The sequence below is a fragment of the Thermomyces dupontii genome, assembly GCF_041956625.1.
Source record: "Thermomyces dupontii strain NRRL 2155 unplaced genomic scaffold VTN31scaffold_1, whole genome shotgun sequence".
Lineage (NCBI taxonomy): Eukaryota > Fungi > Ascomycota > Eurotiomycetes > Eurotiales > Trichocomaceae > Thermomyces > Thermomyces dupontii.
Window position 1 is genome coordinate 2,260,472 of NW_027192307.1, and position 17,969 is coordinate 2,278,440.

The window sequence follows — 17,969 nt, forward strand, 5'->3', positions numbered from 1 at the left end:
CGACGGCAGTCAATGTCCCAGGGCTGTTTCATGAACGCGATTCTCGGCGGAGAGACGCAAGGGAAGACGACTCAACAAGTGTGTCTGGTGCCCGTGGTCCAACCATCCAATCCTCCATTGCCAGCCATTCGCTCCATTTTCTTTCGGCGGTTTCGATTTCTGAATCGAGGGGACTTTGCAGAGGCCGTAGAAAAGGCACGGTTTCCGCCGGAGTCATTTCGTAGTGTTTCTTCACCATTGCCCAGCCGCCGCTCTTGGCTGCGAAAAGGTAATTGCGTCGTTCTTGCTCGTGAATTGGTCCAACACCAGCCGTCCAGTCATCACCAAAGAAGCCGTGTAGAACTCCGGGAAAGTCCATTCCGGTGGCCACCAGGCGGCGGATGTAGGGAACGAGAGAGACCGCCGGTGGCGCGTTGGTTCCGGACTGAGATTGCTGACCAGGGCCGGTCGTCCCTGCAGATGAAGAATTGAAGATCGGAAAGGGCTGCCTCTGGAACGGCAGATGGATGTTCAAGAACGCGGAGAGGGCTTGCACAGTCGCATTGTGCTGAGCATGGTCGAGGAAATACCGCTGGCAGCTTTGATATCGGGGATACCATTCAAAGACATCGAATGGCAGATCGTCGTGACTCTGAAACGCTGTTTCTGCAGATTCATACATGGCTGTATCACCGAATTGCTGATGTCCCGGGCCAGTATTCATATCCAGTCCTTCGGCTGAAGGTAAAAGGCCTGAATCTACATGCAATCGCGGACTTGCCGACAGTCGGGTGCTCGAAACGGGGCTGATTCAACGTTCCGGGCCGGGAATACGTTCCCGCTGCGACCGATGAAGATTGATACTTCAAGTCTATATATATAGTAGGTCCTGGATGAGGTACTATCAGGCAATTCGCTTCATGTCGTAGATAGTACTACCTACTGTAATTAGTCGTGGGAAGTCGTTGCCGATGCATCTCATGGGACCCAATGCTTTGTACAGTTCATCACCACTCCCGCCTGCATTGCAGTACGGTTGCATACATGAACATGAACATGATTGATGGCTTTGTTGATAGATCGATTCTGTCCGTTGTCAGGTCAGCTCCGATCAATCTGTGGCCGGCAACTCGGCTAAGTACGAGTATTCATGGGCCTCGATGGCCCAATCCCGCAATGACCGAGCCTGTGGCTGATGAATTTGCACCGCCACCGGCGCCCACCGCTCGGGCCAGCTGTTCTCGTCAGCTTGGCCATCATATGGCCAGTTGGCCGTTTGACCTGCAGTCTTGGAGTTTTGCGGTCTGCGACCTTACGACATCCTTGCTCGCGTGACCGCGTAGTCGGGGGTTAGCGGATTGGGAGCCAGCTTTTGAGAGATCAATGCAAAGGGTACTATTCCAACAAAATTTCTTCGCTGCAAACAGTGCGAAGAGGTCGCCATCTTGTGCTTGAATCAGAATGGTTGGCCTGGTGACTTCATCTTGGAACCCCACTTGCGTCATAGGTTAGCCTAAGATTTTCGCAAGGCTCGAAAACGGAGGACTCCGGACATCCCGCCGAGAACTGTATGTACATATGTATTAGGTATCATGGAGGATGAGGTGCCCTGTAGAAATACTACAACTGCCAGTGTCGCCTCAGCAGTTCAGGCCATCAGTTCAGACACAGCTGGCAAACTGTACTCGTACTACTCAGCACTGTACTAGCTTATATAGTTTCAAACCCACTACTGCGAGTACCATGTCGACACCGAAGACTGCTTATTCGCTCTCTTCTACGATCCAAGTGAGTCGTGCTGCATATTGTGATCCGATGCATGGAAGCATGGAAGTTGACAGCTCTTGGCCGTCGACAGCTTTCCAATGGGGTGTTAATGCCACGGATTCATTTGGGCGTCTACCTAACCTCGGGAAAAGAAACCGAAAATGCTGTGAAGTATGCCTTGGAGGTGAGTCGACGGTTCCTTTGAAGGCTGCTGTGAAGAATTGATCGAACAGCTTGTAGGCTGGTTATCGAGGGTAGAGCCCTACATCCGAACCTCACACCAATGCAACGAGACCTAACTGATCGATGTCAATGGATATAAAGATTCGACAGTGCCCAGATGTACCACAATGAGCGAGAAGTCGGTCATTCCATTTTGCGGTTCCTCGAAGCCGAGAAGGGCAAGCCCAATGGAGTGAAGCGGGAAGATATTTTCTTCACATCGAAACTGGCTTCGAACATTAGCTACGATGCAACTCGGCGGTCGATCAAAGAGTCCATCAGGGCCTCGGGGTTGGGCTATATCGATCTGTTCCTGATCCACTCTCCATATGGCGGGCGAGCCAAGCGGCTGGAATGCTGGCGCGCGATCGAAGATGCCCTCGCCGACAATGAAATCCGCGCGGCGGGCGTGAGCAACTACGGTGTCAAGCATTTACAGGAGCTGCTGTCAACGAACCCTCGTGTCCGCCCGGCCGTCAATCAGATCGAAGTACACCCATTCAACACCCGAACCGAGATCACAAAGTTTTGCCAGGAGAATGGCATCGTCGTCGAAGCCTACGCACCACTGGCTCGCGGATATCGGATGCGCCACCCTACGATCGTGTCCTTGTCAGAAAAATATGGCTATACGCCGGCGCAGTTGCTCGTACGGTGGAGTTTGCAGCATGGATACGTGCCACTGCCCAAGAGCGTCAATAAGGATCGGATCATTTCCAATGCGCAGGTTGACGGGGCCGAGATATCGGATGAGGATATGAAGGCCATGGACGCATTGGACGAATACCTTGTGACTGGTAAGGATACCTTTTTTTTTTTTTCGATGCAGTTGCTGATGGACACCAAGACTGGGATCCAGTGGATGCTCCATGATCACGTGTAGGCCTTCTTATTCAAGGATCAGATTCTTTGCCCTGTGGGTTGTGTGGCTGGATCTCAGAACGGCAAGATCGTAGGGTACATACAGACTATTCCTTTTGTGGACTAGCGTATTCCAACAGAATCTTCGGTCGATGAACCCCAGATTCGATCTTGTGCTACTGTATCGAAATCGATCGTTTTTTAGGTCCTGCAAAACACCTCACTTTCCCACTGTTTCTTTCATCCCGCCTGTTCGGGCTTTTCAGGTGGACAGTAAGTAGGACAATTCATAACAGGTAGTGGCCAGGGCCAACGCCGATCTCGGAATCCCGAAATTTTTCGGGAAGCGCTAGATGATGGGCCATCGGGAAAACTCGCGAGCTACGGTGAGCGTCACCCGAAGGTTACAGAATCTTTTACTTGATCGTTTCGATCTTTTGTAACCCCCAACTCCAGTCAACTCCAGTGCCCGGCGGAGAAATGATGATCCATGTCCGTTTATCAGTAAAATTGATAATATATTAGCAGATTGTTTGACATGCTGAAATATAAAACCACTGCGCCTGCTGCTTTCAGGCTCACCCACGGCGTGGAGGCCTCCGGCCGTCGGGCTGGGGATATCCACCGCACCAGAAATTATTTATTCCTGTTATTCTTCCTTGCGGTGGGATTTTTTTTTCTCTTTCCCTTCTCTGCGTTTTGTACGATTCTGAGAACTGTCGCATTTGTGTAGCCCGGGGTTGCACCAGTCTTCCATATATTCTGCCCGTTGAGCCTTCTTTTGAGTTTCCAGTGTCGCCCGTTTCCTTACATATCGGTCTCTTCTGTCTCTGAATATCATGACTGTCCTTCCCTCCGAGCCCGAGTTCGAGCAGGCCTACAAAGGTATCGTCAATCTCGTTCACGCAGCCCCTGTTTCGAGCTAAGATTAAATGAATAGAACTCGCTATCACGCTCGAGAATTCGACTCTTTTTCAGAAATATCCCCAGTATCGCAAAGCTCTGCGGATCGCTGCGATTCCGGAACGAGTAGTTCAGTTCCGCGTAGTATGGGAAGATGACAAGGGCGAGGTAAATTGCTGGGAAACAAGCAAATCAGAAGGAGCCGAGCCGTACTGATCCCGACGCAGCTGCAAGTGAACCGTGGCTACCGTGTGCAGTTCAACTCCGCGCTGGGTCCCTATAAGGGTGGCCTGCGCTTCCATCCGTCTGGTACGTTGCCTGGGATCTTGATTGCAAAGATGATTTTACAGATCTGACTGACTGGCCCTCAGTCAACCTTTCCATCCTCAAATTCCTTGGTTTCGAGCAGATTTTCAAAAATGCCTTGACAGGATGTGAGTTTCCAATGTAAAGAGAACATTTGCGGTACGGCAAGCTGACGGATGTTCCTGCCCAGTGAACCTCGGCGGAGGCAAGGGAGGCGCCGATTTCGATCCCAAGGGCAAATCCGACAATGAGATCCGTAAATTCTGTGTTGCGTTCATGACGGAACTGGCGCGGCACATTGGCCCAGACACCGACGTCCCCGCTGGGGATATTGGAGTCTCCGGACGCGAGGTTGGATACCTCTTTGGCCAGTATAAGAAAATTCGCAACCAGTGGGAGGGTGTCCTCACTGGCAAGGGCAACAGCTGGGGTGGCAGTTTGATCCGACCGGAAGCCACTGGCTACGGGCTCATTTATGTGAGTGCCAACGGATCGAAACCGAAGAGACCTTTTCTGACAAGCGACACAGTACGTTCAGAAGATGATCGAGTACGCCACAAATGGCAAGGAGTCCATTGCCGGGAAGCGGGTTGCCATCTCTGGTTCCGGAAACGTCGCGCAGTATGCCGCGTTGAAGGCCATCGAACTTGGCGGGAAAGTGATCTCGATGTCAGACAGCAAGGGCGCCCTCGTCGTGCGCGACGAAGACGGCGAAGGGTTCACGCCCCAGGAGATTGAGCGGATTGCGGCTCTGAAGGTGGATCGCCAGCAAATCAGCACCCTGGCGGACAAGGAACCCTACGCCACAAAGTACAAGTACATCGAGAATGCCCGGCCATGGACCAACCTGACTAAGGTCGACGTTGCTCTGCCGTGTGCCACCCAAAATGAGATCTCCGGCGATGATGCGCGGGCACTTATCGCGGCTGGTACGCGATATGTGGCCGAGGGCTCGAACATGGGTTCGACCCAGGAGGCGATCGACGTTTTCGAGACCCATCGCGAGACTAATACGACCAATTTCGTCTGGTACGCCCCGGGCAAGGCGGCGAACCTGGGTGGTGTTGCCGTTTCCGGCCTGGAAATGGCACAGAACTCCTCGCGGGAGTCCTGGAGCAGCGAGAAGGTGGACCAGCGATTGCACAAGATCATGGAGAACGCCTTCAACTGGGGTCTGAAGACCGCGAAGGAATACGTCAAGACGCCCGAAGGTGCTCTGCCGAGTCTTCTGGCGGGCAGCAACATTGCTGGCTTTATCAAGGTTGCTGAGGCGATGTATGAGCAGGGTGACTGGTGGTGATTTGAGGCACATACCTTTGGGTTCGATTTTATTTTCTGCTTTGGCCTTTTTTCTTTTAAAGATACCATGGTGGTTTGCTTTCGGTGCATTGTTATGGGACTTTGTTGTTCTTTCTGTTCATAGATGCGGATAGAGGGTGTCATGTTTATACGGATGTCTTTACGGTTGAATCATAATTTTAGTTTTCTCACAGTACATGGCCATGATGGGTTTTCAAGTAGCCTGCAGGGTCCTCGTACATTGGCAGCCTTCAACTTTTCCATCACCATCAGTTTGTCTTCCGGCTAACCCTAAACTGACAAACGTACTACACGAGATCCGTGAGACAACGCTAGGGGACCCAGATCTACTAAATCTACTAACACACCATAAACGGGTGGCCATCCTTATCGTCCTTCATCAGTTCATAGTGCGGACGGCTCGACTACAGGAGTATTTCGCGATAGAATTCAATGTGATGAAGATCCAATGAGTGGAAAGTTGGGACCGGTTCGGCAGTAAGCTGCGTAGATACCCTCAAATTGTTGAACATAACACTACTCCCGATGATCGTGTATTGTGAGAAGGCAGCCTGGAGTACAAGTAAGATTTTCTGGAGAACTTGAGGACTTGGGAATGAGTCCACTACAAGAAACTTGGGCGAGCACCAAGGACAACTGGACAAGGCGCTGATCTCCGAGGAGTTTTCGGCACCGCACAAGTAACTACTTGCCTTATGAGTGGGTACAAGTACCTGTGCTTACTCTAGGTACCTACCCTACTTCGGTACTCCGTACTTAACCGAACTAACCCGTCCGAGTAATTGACCTACTGTAATTTATAAGCGAAAGTGAGAAGACAAACAATGCAAACTTTTCAAGTCGGAAGGCAAAAATTCTCCGAGAGACGGCGAAATTTTCTTTTCTCTCCCAACTCCTCGCTCAAAGAATCGCATTCAAAGCTCACATACAAGAGTGTACCACCCGGTACCTCTTCACCTACCGAAGCTTTGGGAGAAAGTCCCCGGACAACCTGCACCATGTTGCCCCCCTGGGGCGCATGGCATCACTGGCAGGCACTGCGGAAACGCGCCGCCATAAAAGCAATTTGATAGCGGCTTACGCCCTGGGCCTTTCTTTTTTTGCCCTCTTTGGCCGTCTATGCGACGTTCGTACGGACGGAAACAATGGCGTGGATGGGCCATGGAGGGGAAAGGCGTTGGAGAATATCCAACAAGGGTTGCTCTTCGTCGTGGTTCGATAGTGATGCGATTGCCTGTGCATCTTCGGCTGTGACCCTCGGGTTATGGTTGGAGATGGGGTAACTCAATGGGGCTCATTCTTGAGGCGAGGAGTTCTATTTTTTTCTCTCTTTTCCTTTTTTTTCACGAGTCTGTAGCTTATGGAAAGCGGCAGTGAGCCTTGAGCTCACTGCAGATGCCCTGTCGAAGGGGCCGGACTCTCTACATTTTGTCTCTCATGTTCATATGATGATATAGCAATCATAGAGTCAAGCACAGAGGATCCTGTGCTTTATGCCTGGATCCAATGAAGACTCGATTGTAATATCTGATGAACATCATCCACGGGAATAAGCTGTGTCGTAGAAAAGGTCGAATCTATTGTTTATTCATCGGATCGTTTAGCATGAAGAGGGCAGTATTAGAGCTCTTTTTTCTCTGTTCCAGTACCCTGTGCCTTCTTTGAAGTTTTCTGGCCCTTGTTACCCGCATTGATCACCGCATCTCCAACTAGCGAAATCACTTTCCCACACGCGAACCCCCAGACCTGGATACTCACTGTGCCCAACGGCGCACGCGGCATGGAGAGCACGAACTCGATGGGATACGGGAACCAACCCTGAGGCAGGTCAAACATGGGAGTCTTCGAGTAGTACATTTGTAGGAGCAGCCTAACACCCGTTGTACTGAGCCAACGTGTGGTTCGGATGGTCCAGTCGAAGGAACTCCTTTTCGCTCCGATCGCGCGGTCTGTTTTCATTTCCCCGAGGTTAGATCAAAGGTTCGGTAGTAGGGTCGGTAGGAAATGATGCACGCACTCAATGCCTCGAATTCCTCGAGCGTCTTGTCATGCCGGCGGCGGAGTTTCGCCCATTTCGCAAATTCGTCTTGCGAGCTGGTCGAATTCATTTCGGTGCGAAGTCGAATGACTTCACGCTTCAGTTCGCGGTGTTTGCGGGCATCTTTCGAAAGCGACGTAGGAAGGCGGAGATAGAGAATCCATAGCTGTTTGAGCGATCAAGCGAATGCCGCTGTTAGTATTGATTCATATTGCGGCGCGAGTTTGCATCCTTCATACCAGCGTGTCTATTGTGTTTGCGCCGATTGTGTTGATCAGGTAGATGGCCAGATTCACCAGGAACACAATGACCACGATGGAGATCATGGCGTCGGGAGGCCCGTTGACCAGGCTTGGTCCAATATATCCTGAAGGTAATATTGTCGCGTGGCGCACAAATGGATTGAGATGGTGAAAAAGAGAGGTAAGGTCAGGAATAACGAACGTCGCTTGGTCGACCGACTTGAACTTCAGCCCCCGGACTTCCAGCGCATGGGCGATGAGTTGACTGCGGGACAAGGACAAGAAACAAAAGAACAATTGGCAAAAGTCAGATAGTGAGAGAAAGCGTGAAGCTAAAATCCAAAAGAGATTCCGAGATGGAGATGACGATGACGTCTAGACCCGACGGACAACGCACAACACTCAACCAGATCTGCCATTCATCTGCCCGCAACTCCGTCCCAGCGCCAATACACCTCGCCATGTCCGGCCCAGACGCACCGTCCAATGTTATCGAGGAGAACGAAGATTTCTACGAAGGTCTGGCGCAGATCCTATATACAAGAAATTCCGAAGAAGTTCTGGAGATAGAAGTCCTGCCCCCCGGCTTGGGCGGGTCATTGCTGCAAGATGGCTCCGCTGTTGGAATCAACAAGAAAGCTCTTGCGCAGGCATTTCTGACCGCCAGACAAATATACTTTGACAAATGCCACCGCATGAGTGATTCGCAGCTGATTGAAACCATCGAGCATGACGCTCGCGACAGCGTTGCCAGCGAGGTCATCCTCCTGTTCGACTGCGAATTTATCACCGCGTGCAACTGGCGGAAGCGGCGGATCCGAGCATTGGTCAAGCGAGATGGACTGAACAGTGGATTTGTGTCCGCTCTCCTGCAGCGAGAGATGAGTTTGTTGACGACATACGTGTGTTCGCCGCTGCATCGGCATACGAAATCCCCGACACTATGGCAGCATCGTCTGTGGACGGTGAGGATGCAGCTCGACTCAGCTGTGGATCACGGCAAGATGCTGGTAGATGAGTTTAATGTCGTGCTTCGAGCGGCTGAGCTGCATCCGAGTAATTACTACGCTTTTAGCTACATGCGCCAATTGCACGCGGACGTCATGGCGCGTGGTTGTAACGCGGATGTTGAGGATGTGCTGATTCAAAAGATGCTCAGTTGGTGCCTGGCTCATCCGACAGATGTGTCTGGATGGGCATTTCTCTTCCATCTCCTTGACTGTCCTCAGCCCAGTGGTGCTGCTGTCGTTGCCCAACAACGGCGGCATGTAATGGACCGCGTTATTGATTTTGCGGTTCATGTCGCTGCATGGCAAGGCGAGAGCCTCTGGACTTTTGTTGATATGATGATAGATAGATTTGGGGCCGACATTCTACCGGGTCAACTTGCAGGATCGTTGGTCCACAAACGGGAGACAGCCAAGTCTACACCACCGAGGTGGAAAACGATCATGCAAACAATTCGGGATACTGGGTGAACTTGCACCGACGAGAAAATCTGGGATTTCTGAAATCTGCAAACTCCACAGACTGCCAAAATGGCAACGCGATGTCAGACCGGCCGACCATCCACACCCGCTCCCGCTCCAGCATCTTTCTACCGGGGCCTTTGACAATGATAGTAGTCTCGCATACTACGCCAGAAGACCATTCACCAGACCACCAATCAGGGGAACGTTCTGGAGCGGGTTATCCGGACTTTCAGAGGGCTTTGAGCTCGGCGACGCTGAGGGCACAGAAGAAGCCTTTGTGCTACCCGAAGACGGCGTCGGGACGTCAGGAGTCGCCCTAGCGGACGATGAGGCTTCAGAGGCCTTGAGCACCCGTCAGCGTCAGGTACCGAGCAACAATCCTGTGCCGGGGGCCTACCTGGGCTTCAGCAATGATTTCATCCGCCAGCGATTGGACCTTATCCACGCTGTTGAGCTCTTCGTGTTTCTTGTCGGTGTCCTTTGTCGCCTCCCTCGACGGGGCGTCCTCCTTAGCGAACAAGTTGTCGAGTCCCGGAACTCCGGCCACGCCACCATCCGCGGGCGCGGGACGGGCATGGGCGGCCACGGCCAGAAGGGCCAGGACGGTCGCAAGGTTCAACAAGGAACTGAAGCGGGCCATGTTTTGCTTCTCTTTTGTCAGACAAAGATTGGGGATCGGGGTCGGCCTTGGTCAATCTTTTGCCTCGAAAGCAGAGAGAAAGGAGCGACTAGGAAAATGACCGAAACCTTTGCCACGGAATTATGAATCGAACAAGGAGTGGTTTGAACAGAAGAATGAATAGTGGCCTTGTGGGGGTGTTTATATTGGGCTTGAGATCTTCCATCATTATTATCCCTCCGTTCCTCTCTCTCTACACCTCCCCATCGGCGATGCTGCGAAGTGGCGGGATTCGAGGATCTACATAAGTTGATCATCAGCTCGAGTAAGGGAAAACCTCCCAGGATGCGGGATATTTATCAGGGCATGATCATGGCGGTAGGGGTGGAAGGAGGTGAGGATTCGCTGTATGAATGTTGATCGTGGATAATTGATCTCTCTCATTGGATGTGAGGAGGGATAATCCTGAAGATTTTTCTACAAAGTATGGGAATGGACAGGAGATTATGGAGACACTGCAAGCATTCAGTGCATACCAGGATCATACTGCATCATCGAGAATCTGCAGGGAGTTGAAAGCTTGTCATTTGAAACCCCTTCCTGACTGCATCCCATGAAAATTGTCTCATACACTTCGAGTCTGTATTCAGCACCCTGCATATGCAGTACTGAACATACATTCCAAACACTCTGTAATCGTCCACTTTTTTTTTTTTTTCTTCTGTAGTGCGCGCCTAGATCAAGGTCCAAGCACACGGGTACCTGCTTGAATGTCTCTCCCCCAATTGACACGCCAGCCGTGTTCTGGTATCAAAAGATATCGACAGCCGACGCAACACGAAGGAGAACAATATCATCAAATTCTCTCTCGGCAAGATTTTGACCTCGTGCCGTCATGGACAGGACAGACGAGTCTTCGAAAATGCCTTGCAGTCAATCAGATGTTTTTGCTCACGATGATTGATTCGTTCCTGTGGTGAGATCTGTACCGTTAGTAGTACTGTAGCCGGTTAGTGATTCAATCATGTGTTGTTGACCTGGAATTTGGATTTAAAAAATGTAGACTGTAGAGGACTCTCTCATCTCTAGCCCTCGTTGAGTCTGGCAGGAAGAAAAAGAAAGAGCAGGGAAGGGGTCTTCAGGATGTATGCTATAAGCGAACCCGGCCACCGCATGGAAAATAGCGGGTGTCGTCGGGATTAGAACAAGCATTGGTTCGATCTCGGTCTCGAACTAAAATTTGTAGATGGAATAGCAGAGCTTGATACCATCAACAAGGGTATGTTGGAGACCTGTGCTGTAGATAAGTTGGTGAGAAAAAATTTGGTTGACCTTGGCTTTGAAGGTGGTTGGCGATGGGTGGAGACATTTGATTATGTCAGCAACGTAAGCTCGTAGTCACGTGAACATATCGCCTACGATACGTCAATGAACCATGCCTCGGTTCATCCTCAGCCTTGACAAATACATAGAGAGTACAGATTAGGTTATGTGAACTCCAGTCTAGAGATCATTCCGTTCGATGTTTATGATAGAGATACCTGCTGCTGGGGATTGAGATCGTCATCCGGATTCCAGAGTTGACTGAGGCTGAACCCGACCAAGTCACTGAATTGATTCATCCCAGTCGCGTTTGATCCATCATTTCTGCCTCTATTTTACGAAACAGCACTCCGGACGCAGTACGACTACTGGTACTCCGCGGTTTCATGGGCTGGAATCTGCTTGGAAATCTCACATATGAGCGTGATTTCGTAATCATTCCCCGCGTTCAGCTTGATCGACAAAAGAGGCTTCAGTTGTCACTGGCAAGGTTCCATGAGACTTTGAGCAGACGACGATTTTCCCGTCTGGGTGTAGAGTCAAGCCAGAAGCTCTGGGGTCAAAGAGGATGATTGGCCAACTGGCTTAGTATGTGCATCGAGGCTAGCCGGAAAGAAAGTCACGACAGCCCTATGGCATACATAACCTATACTGTACTACGGAGTACTTATGTATATTAAACTGCCAGAGGGTGAAAGATCCTCCAAACCCGATCGGCTCCCAAGAGCTAGGGTTCGATAACGAGTAGGTAGCCTAAATCAAGCTCCCCTGCAAGCGTCCGCGATCATTTGCCGACTCTCGCCCCATCGCGACCATGAGATCACTCTCGACTCCCGCCCCTCCGCTTCTGCCCTTTTCTCAGCATGCAGCTTGAAACTTCAATTGATAATTGACATGATCCTCGTTTTCTCTCAGCAGACGATCCATGGTGGCCCTGTCCGAAACAAGAAGCCGCTAAACCGCAACAGGGAACTGTGGATTCACATGCGCTTCGTCCTCGTCGGGTCTTTTTCACCTCCTCGTGCCGTCTGGCTGCGATACCCCTCCCTCCAACCGCTGTAGATGGCGTTTTGCCTTGACACCTTGTTGCTTTGAAAGTCTCGCTGCTGGGAATTAAATTCACCATTCTTTGCAGAGAAGTGGCATGACCATCTCGCCCAGGCGTTGAGGGTGAGATCCGAAAGTTCGGTACTGTAACTTTGGCCGAGAGCTTCTGCGAAGTGGAGGTGCGTTTCGCCGATCCGAGATTTCGTTTTTCTTTCTTGCGCATCGCAAAACCCCGTCAGAACATTCGCAATGCTCATTGCTTGACGGCAGTGTGACCGAGTTCGCCGCTCTCATCTCTCCATTTACTCGTTCCCGGTTCCAAGTTGCGGTTCTGATCAGCTGTCGGTCCGGCGAGCTGCGCATTGTCGACAATTGAGCCGATTTCGCATCGACCGCGGTTCCGTTCCGCCATTGGGGTGAACTCAGTTTCCCGCAACTCTACCCTCGGTCAATCCGCCTCTTCTGAGCCAACTCAGGTTTGGGAGAAATCTGAATTGCCCAGACTGCACTCTGGTGTCGCATCCCGGTTCATGGAAATCTGTGGGACGCCAAACGGTCATCTCAGACACTGAGAGACCGCTTTGCGTTCCATCGGGTTCCCCGGCCCAGTCGCGAATCAGTCAGAGACAGCCTGGTTCTGTCAATCCTGCTGGAGGCCTGGTGATTGCGCGGTTTCCATCCCAATGCCAGACTTCCCAACGTGATTATGAACGACAACTCCGGTCACGGTCCCTTCTCGTCACCAACCTCTCGCGCTTCTGCTGCCGCAATGTCGTCGTACCCATGGGTCTTCGACGTCAAAAAGCGAAACCGGTTCCTAAAGAAGTATCGGACTCAAGTGGCTTCGGCGACTTCGACAATATGTGCCACGCTGGCAGCGGTATGTGCCGAAGCTCAATCGGGAGTACCAAGACTAACAATGCTATGATAGACGCCGCTCGAGAACTTGAAAACTCGCATGCAAACGTAGGTCCCAGGTGCGCGAGTTTCATTGGGCACAAAGCTGACTTTGCAAAGCCACAATTTCACCAACATTCGAGAATGTGCAAAGTACATATGGCGGACTGAAGGGTTCCGTGGCTATACTGCAGGTATGAACAATTATCAACGTCGTGCGCAATAACCTGGTCTAACTGCTCAGGTTTCCTTCCACCTCTTATGAGCGTGACTTTTGTCCGCGTGGTCAGTTTTAGTACCTATCAGGTGGTCAAGTACCGGATCTCCGAACAATTCGAGCGGCACACGGGGGTGTCCCCTCTGGTCTATTACAATCAGCCGGGCAGTGTGCCCACTGTGGCCACCATCATGACCTTCACCGTCGCTGGCATGTGTGCCGGATTGGCGGCGTCACCCTTTGCCTGTACGTTTCGGCTCGAGTTCCTCCAGAGTTTCACATGCTAATACAAAACAGGCCCCTTTGAACTGGCCAAGAATGTCGTGCAGACGTCGGTCTTAATGTCCCATCGCTCTCAGGCGCGGCCTGGTGCGGTCAATGATCCCCGTGTCCGACAGCTGCCCCGCCTGGGAACTATTCAAGCTTTTAGGCGCATCCTCAGCCGTCACGGTATTCGAGGACTCTATACTGGATATTACCTCCATGCTGTGAGGGATATGATCGGCACCGGCCTGTACTTTGGGGTCTACGAAACGGTGAAACAGATCATCGCCAAAGAGATGGGGAAACCGGCGCAATCGCCATTCGGTCCTCCAATGGTCGCCGGAGCACTATGCGGAACGGTTCCCTGGCTTGTGGTAGGTATCACCTGAATTCTCCATCCAACACGCACGCTGACTTGGCCTAGACATATTCCCTTGATACTCGCAAGACACGCGCCCAGAGTATTCTCCTTGGCAGGTCCGAGGAAATTGGCGAGGCAACCGTTGCTGTTGCACGGTCGAGCATGTACAAAGGACTGACGGTGTCGCTTCTGCGGACCAGTTTCCAAAACATGATCCTGTTCAGTCTTTTTGAGTACACCAAGACCAAGATCAATGCATTGGAAGCTTGATCGTGAGCCTCGCTATTGTCTACTTTGAAAAAGGTCACGGGATGGGGTGTTTGCATGTCGATATCTGATTTCCTGCAAATATTTTGCGATGCATAACTGTCCGAGAACAGCTCGGCAAGGCTTTATATTCCATATCGTGTACTCCGTACACCGGGCCGAAAGCATGATAGTATAGCCCTTGACGTGAATGACCTCATATACGTGTAGGTAGATTAGGAACTTGATACCCAAGAGAACGGATGCATGGCATTACAGCCCATTGTTTCTTCCTCAATCAATCTTTGGAGAGGCGAGACCATTATTGCAGGACCTGAGAAAGCACGATGCAAACATGACAAACCCGAAGGCCACGATAAGATAACAAAATCGACGCACGTGACCCAACGTCATCCATTCAGATTGCGAGGAGGTGGGATTGTTTTCAGGCTGTCAACAAACAAGTCGAAGCGCGGGGGCATCTCCATGCTTCCCTCCCAGCCCGCGTTAGGCGCACATACATCATGTCATCGTGAGTGGTGCTCCGCGGATCAAGTTGCTAAGTCGAGCAATTTCTGATGCGGAATTGCAGCAACATCCTCCAGCTGCCCTTCCGGCGCTCTCACGCCGTCTCTCTTTCCGACGCCATCACCCAGTACATATCCTCCAAATATGACCAGCGCCCGGACATGTTTGCGGAAGATTTGATGATCCTTGATCGCCTGCGATCTGAGGCCATCAACGTGCAGGAACCGCATGTCAGCGGGGTGAGCAGGTTGGTGACTTATGCGGCGCAGCTGAAATGGCTGGGTGGGAAGTTTCCGGTTGATGTGAGTGGAGGAACACCTGTTCATGTCAAGTTGGATTGCCATGCTGATGAGTGGTGTTCTCAAGGTTGGCGTTGATTTTGTGTGGTACCCTGCTTTCGGGTTCAATACAGGCCGGCCTAGTAAGTAGAATCAAATCTCAAGGACTGCGTCGGCGAGGAGGTTGAGGTTGGAGTGCTGATTTTCCCTGTGTCTAGTCACGCAGAACAATCTCCGCTTCGAGCTCGCCAACATCCTTTTCAATCTTGCCTCGCTTTACTCGCAGCTTGCGTACTCATTGAACCGGACCACTTCCGACGGGCTCAAGCAGGCCTGTAATTACTTCTGCCAAGCGGCCGGTGTGCTCCAACATCTCCGAAAAGACATTCTTCCCGACCTTCGCGCGTCGCCACCGGAGGACATGGACGAGATGACACTCCAGAGTCTCGAGGAGCTCATGCTAGCGCAGGCGCAGGAGTGCTTCTGGCAAAAAGCGGTCAAGGATGGTCTCAAGGATGCGTCGATTGCTCGATTGGCAGCCAAAGTATCCGATTTTTACGCGGATGCAAGCGAATATGCCGTCAAATCCGACGCGATCAGCACCGACTGGATCCACCACATGACGGCCAAACATTATCATTTCGCCGCTGCGGCGCAGTATCGACAGTCATTGGACTGCCTTGACAAGCGAAAATATGGAGAGGAGGTTGCACGTCTTCGGGATAGCCTCGCGTGCGTGAATGAGGCGCTCAAAGAATCGAAATGGATCAACCGTACTGTTCTGGGCGACTTGAACGGGCTGAAGAATCGCGTGTCGGAGGACTTGAAACGAGCAGAGAAGGACAACGATATTATTTACCTGCATCCGGTTCCTCCAAAGTCCGAAATGAAGCCTTTAGACCGCGCCACGATGGTGACGCCCAAAGCTCCTTCACAGGTCACTGACGCTATTTCTATGCTGGGAGAGAATGCTCCATTGGGCCCGCCGTTGTTGGCGAAACTGGTACCGTATGCAGTGCATGTTGCTGCGAGCATCTACTCTGACCGCCGCGATCGGTTGGTAAATGAAAGTATCATTGGCGAGTTGGAGTCAATGACTGATCGAATACGAGAGTAAGTCCAGCCGATACGGTAAAGGCAATTAAAGACTGACGCCGTGTTTACAGTGTTTTGCAATCTTTGAACCTTCCTGGTTCTCTACAGGCTTTAGAAAAACCATTGGGTATCCCAGCGACCCTAGTCTCCCGCGCAGAAGAAATCAGGCAGCAAGACGGCCTCAATCGGCTACGGCGATCTTTTACGGACATCGCAAAGATCAAAGCCAACGACCTGGCCGTGTACCAGGAGGGTGTAGACCTTTTGTCTGCCGAAAAGGAGGAAGATGACCGGGCGCGCATCAAGCACGGCACTGACCGCTGGACGCGGGAGCCGTCTGAAGTCGCGGGTCAGAAACTGTACGCGAACGCGAAGGAGATTAACGGGTACTTCACGTCCGCCGAGAGCACAGACGAGTTGATTCATAATAAACTTCGCGACTCGGAAGCGATCCTCCGTGTTCTGACCGGAACCAATCGCGACCTGGAATCATATGTCCCGAACAGTCAGCGGGCAACACTGACTCCGGAGTTGGAGCGGGAAGCTAGCCGACTACGAAGTTGTCTAAACGAAGTGAGTCGGATGGAGCAGCGGCGAAAACGACGAATTGAAACGTTGAAGGACAAGGCAAGGTCGGACGATATCAGTATGTCTCGAACGTGACTTCCCTTATTTCACCTTTCAAGTATGAGCTAACCAGACGAAAAACGCAGACCCGGCGCTCTTGAAAGAGACTGCACGGCTCGAGCGCGAGTTCCCTATGCAGCCGATTTCCGCGAGCCAATTCGAAGATTTGTTCAACAACCACCTGAAGCTCTACGACACGGACAAGGAAATGTTGGAGAAGGAACGAACAGAACAAGAAAATCTCACTGCTCAATTGCGCGAAGCGAACGCTGCATTCAACCGGGTGCGCAGAGGGGATTCATCAAGCAGAGAACGTGAGCGGGCCTTGCAAGAACTCGAGAACGGGTACAACAAATACAAGGAGCTCCTCTCCAACATCGAAACGGGTCGGAAATTCTACAATGACCTGGCTAAGATCGTGGGGAGATTCCGCGAGGACTGTCGAGCGTTTGTGTCCAAGAGAAGGATGGAAGCGGGTACATTGGAAAAGTGAGTCGACTGCCGACCTCCTGTTCAGAAAGTTCATTTGAGCTAATTTCGCTGTTTAGCGATATCACAAACGCCGCGGCCATGGCTGGGTTAAAATTATCTTCCCAGTCATCGGCCCCTCCGCCCTCCTCACCACCCGTAACCAACCAGAGCCAAAAGCAACCCGTGCGAGAGGAATCCAGTACCGCATCACCAGCGCCTCTATCCACCCAGGTCACAACGTCGACGCCCAACTCCGTCCCCGCCCCTGCTGCTCCCACACCCGAGAAACCTGTCAACAGGGTGTGGTCCCCGGAGATGGGGATCCGATTCGGTGGACCACTTCCCACGCCGGGGAATAGCGTGCCGTCGGGGATTCAGCCACCGAAACCTAGTTCGGGGCAGAGTGCTGGACAAGGGAGTGGTGCGGCGGGTGCCGGAAGGGGAGGTGTGTGGGATCCATCCAAGGGGTTACGATTCTCATGATGACGGAGTTGGATCAACGATTCTTCTTGGTTGGGCTTATCTTGGGTAATGTTCGATGTGGTTGGCCACGGGGTTTTAGACATGATCTGCGAGGAATGTACATATACACGGGGTCTGTGATAGATACGGTAGATATCTTGTGAGGTGGATGCCGCGCCGGACGGAGGATGAGACGGAGAAGGAGCGATTATCGAGTAGCTAGGGGTGTATCCGCCGTATATGTGCCGAGCCAAACACATCTCCTCTTTGTTTTCCCTCGCACGGGAAAAATTGGTGCTCGGAAAGAGCTTGACATGATACCAAACTGCAGGGACGCGGCAGACTCGATGCCATGGAATCAAATCGCCCATCAATATTTCGGAGCCTTCAGTTTCCCCATTGGGCCGCCGGTTGAGTCTGCAAA

General features: G+C 51.8%; 7 protein-coding genes across 7 annotated transcripts; 5 read left to right on the forward strand and 2 right to left on the reverse strand.

Moving 5' to 3' along the window:
• Window positions 1–28: 28 nt before the first annotated feature.
• Window positions 29–703, reverse strand: VTN31DRAFT_843 (uncharacterized protein; the record flags this gene model as incomplete). Its single annotated transcript, XM_069408392.1, has 1 exon — window positions 29–703. One exon carries the CDS (start codon window positions 701–703, stop codon window positions 29–31), a length of 675 nt encoding a protein of 224 aa, XP_069263699.1.
• Window positions 704–1,722: 1,019 nt separating this feature from the next.
• Window positions 1,723–2,841, forward strand: VTN31DRAFT_844 (uncharacterized protein; the record flags this gene model as incomplete). The annotated part of the gene is made up of 5 exons (XM_069408393.1): window positions 1,723–1,767; window positions 1,838–1,930; window positions 1,987–2,000; window positions 2,071–2,765; window positions 2,816–2,841. 5 exons carry the CDS (start codon window positions 1,723–1,725, stop codon window positions 2,839–2,841), a joined length of 873 nt encoding a protein of 290 aa, XP_069263700.1.
• Window positions 2,842–3,668: 827 nt separating this feature from the next.
• On the forward strand, window positions 3,669–5,338 carry VTN31DRAFT_845 (uncharacterized protein; the record flags this gene model as incomplete). Its single annotated transcript, XM_069408394.1, has 6 exons — window positions 3,669–3,714; window positions 3,770–3,900; window positions 3,960–4,041; window positions 4,104–4,166; window positions 4,229–4,515; window positions 4,568–5,338. The coding sequence occupies 6 exons, from the start codon at window positions 3,669–3,671 to the stop codon at window positions 5,336–5,338; spliced, it is 1,380 nt and encodes a 459-aa protein (XP_069263701.1).
• Window positions 5,339–6,978: 1,640 nt separating this feature from the next.
• Window positions 6,979–7,722, reverse strand: VTN31DRAFT_846 (uncharacterized protein; the record flags this gene model as incomplete). The annotated part of the gene is made up of 3 exons (XM_069408395.1): window positions 6,979–7,307; window positions 7,376–7,562; window positions 7,636–7,722. 3 exons carry the CDS (start codon window positions 7,720–7,722, stop codon window positions 6,979–6,981), a joined length of 603 nt encoding a protein of 200 aa, XP_069263702.1.
• A 272-nt stretch (window positions 7,723–7,994) lies between these two features.
• Window positions 7,995–9,116, forward strand: VTN31DRAFT_847 (uncharacterized protein; the record flags this gene model as incomplete). The annotated part of the gene is made up of 1 exon (XM_069408396.1): window positions 7,995–9,116. One exon carries the CDS (start codon window positions 7,995–7,997, stop codon window positions 9,114–9,116), a length of 1,122 nt encoding a protein of 373 aa, XP_069263703.1.
• Window positions 9,117–12,805: 3,689 nt separating this feature from the next.
• VTN31DRAFT_848 (uncharacterized protein) lies at window positions 12,806–14,108 on the forward strand (the record flags this gene model as incomplete). The annotated part of the gene is made up of 6 exons (XM_069408397.1): window positions 12,806–12,979; window positions 13,031–13,065; window positions 13,117–13,190; window positions 13,241–13,459; window positions 13,511–13,851; window positions 13,902–14,108. 6 exons carry the CDS (start codon window positions 12,806–12,808, stop codon window positions 14,106–14,108), a joined length of 1,050 nt encoding a protein of 349 aa, XP_069263704.1.
• A 500-nt stretch (window positions 14,109–14,608) lies between these two features.
• VTN31DRAFT_849 (uncharacterized protein) lies at window positions 14,609–17,566 on the forward strand (the record flags this gene model as incomplete). Its single annotated transcript, XM_069408398.1, has 7 exons — window positions 14,609–14,616; window positions 14,677–14,914; window positions 14,979–15,033; window positions 15,109–16,003; window positions 16,057–16,631; window positions 16,699–17,101; window positions 17,161–17,566. The coding sequence occupies 7 exons, from the start codon at window positions 14,609–14,611 to the stop codon at window positions 17,564–17,566; spliced, it is 2,580 nt and encodes an 859-aa protein (XP_069263705.1).
• Between the last annotated feature and the right edge of the window lie 403 nt (window positions 17,567–17,969).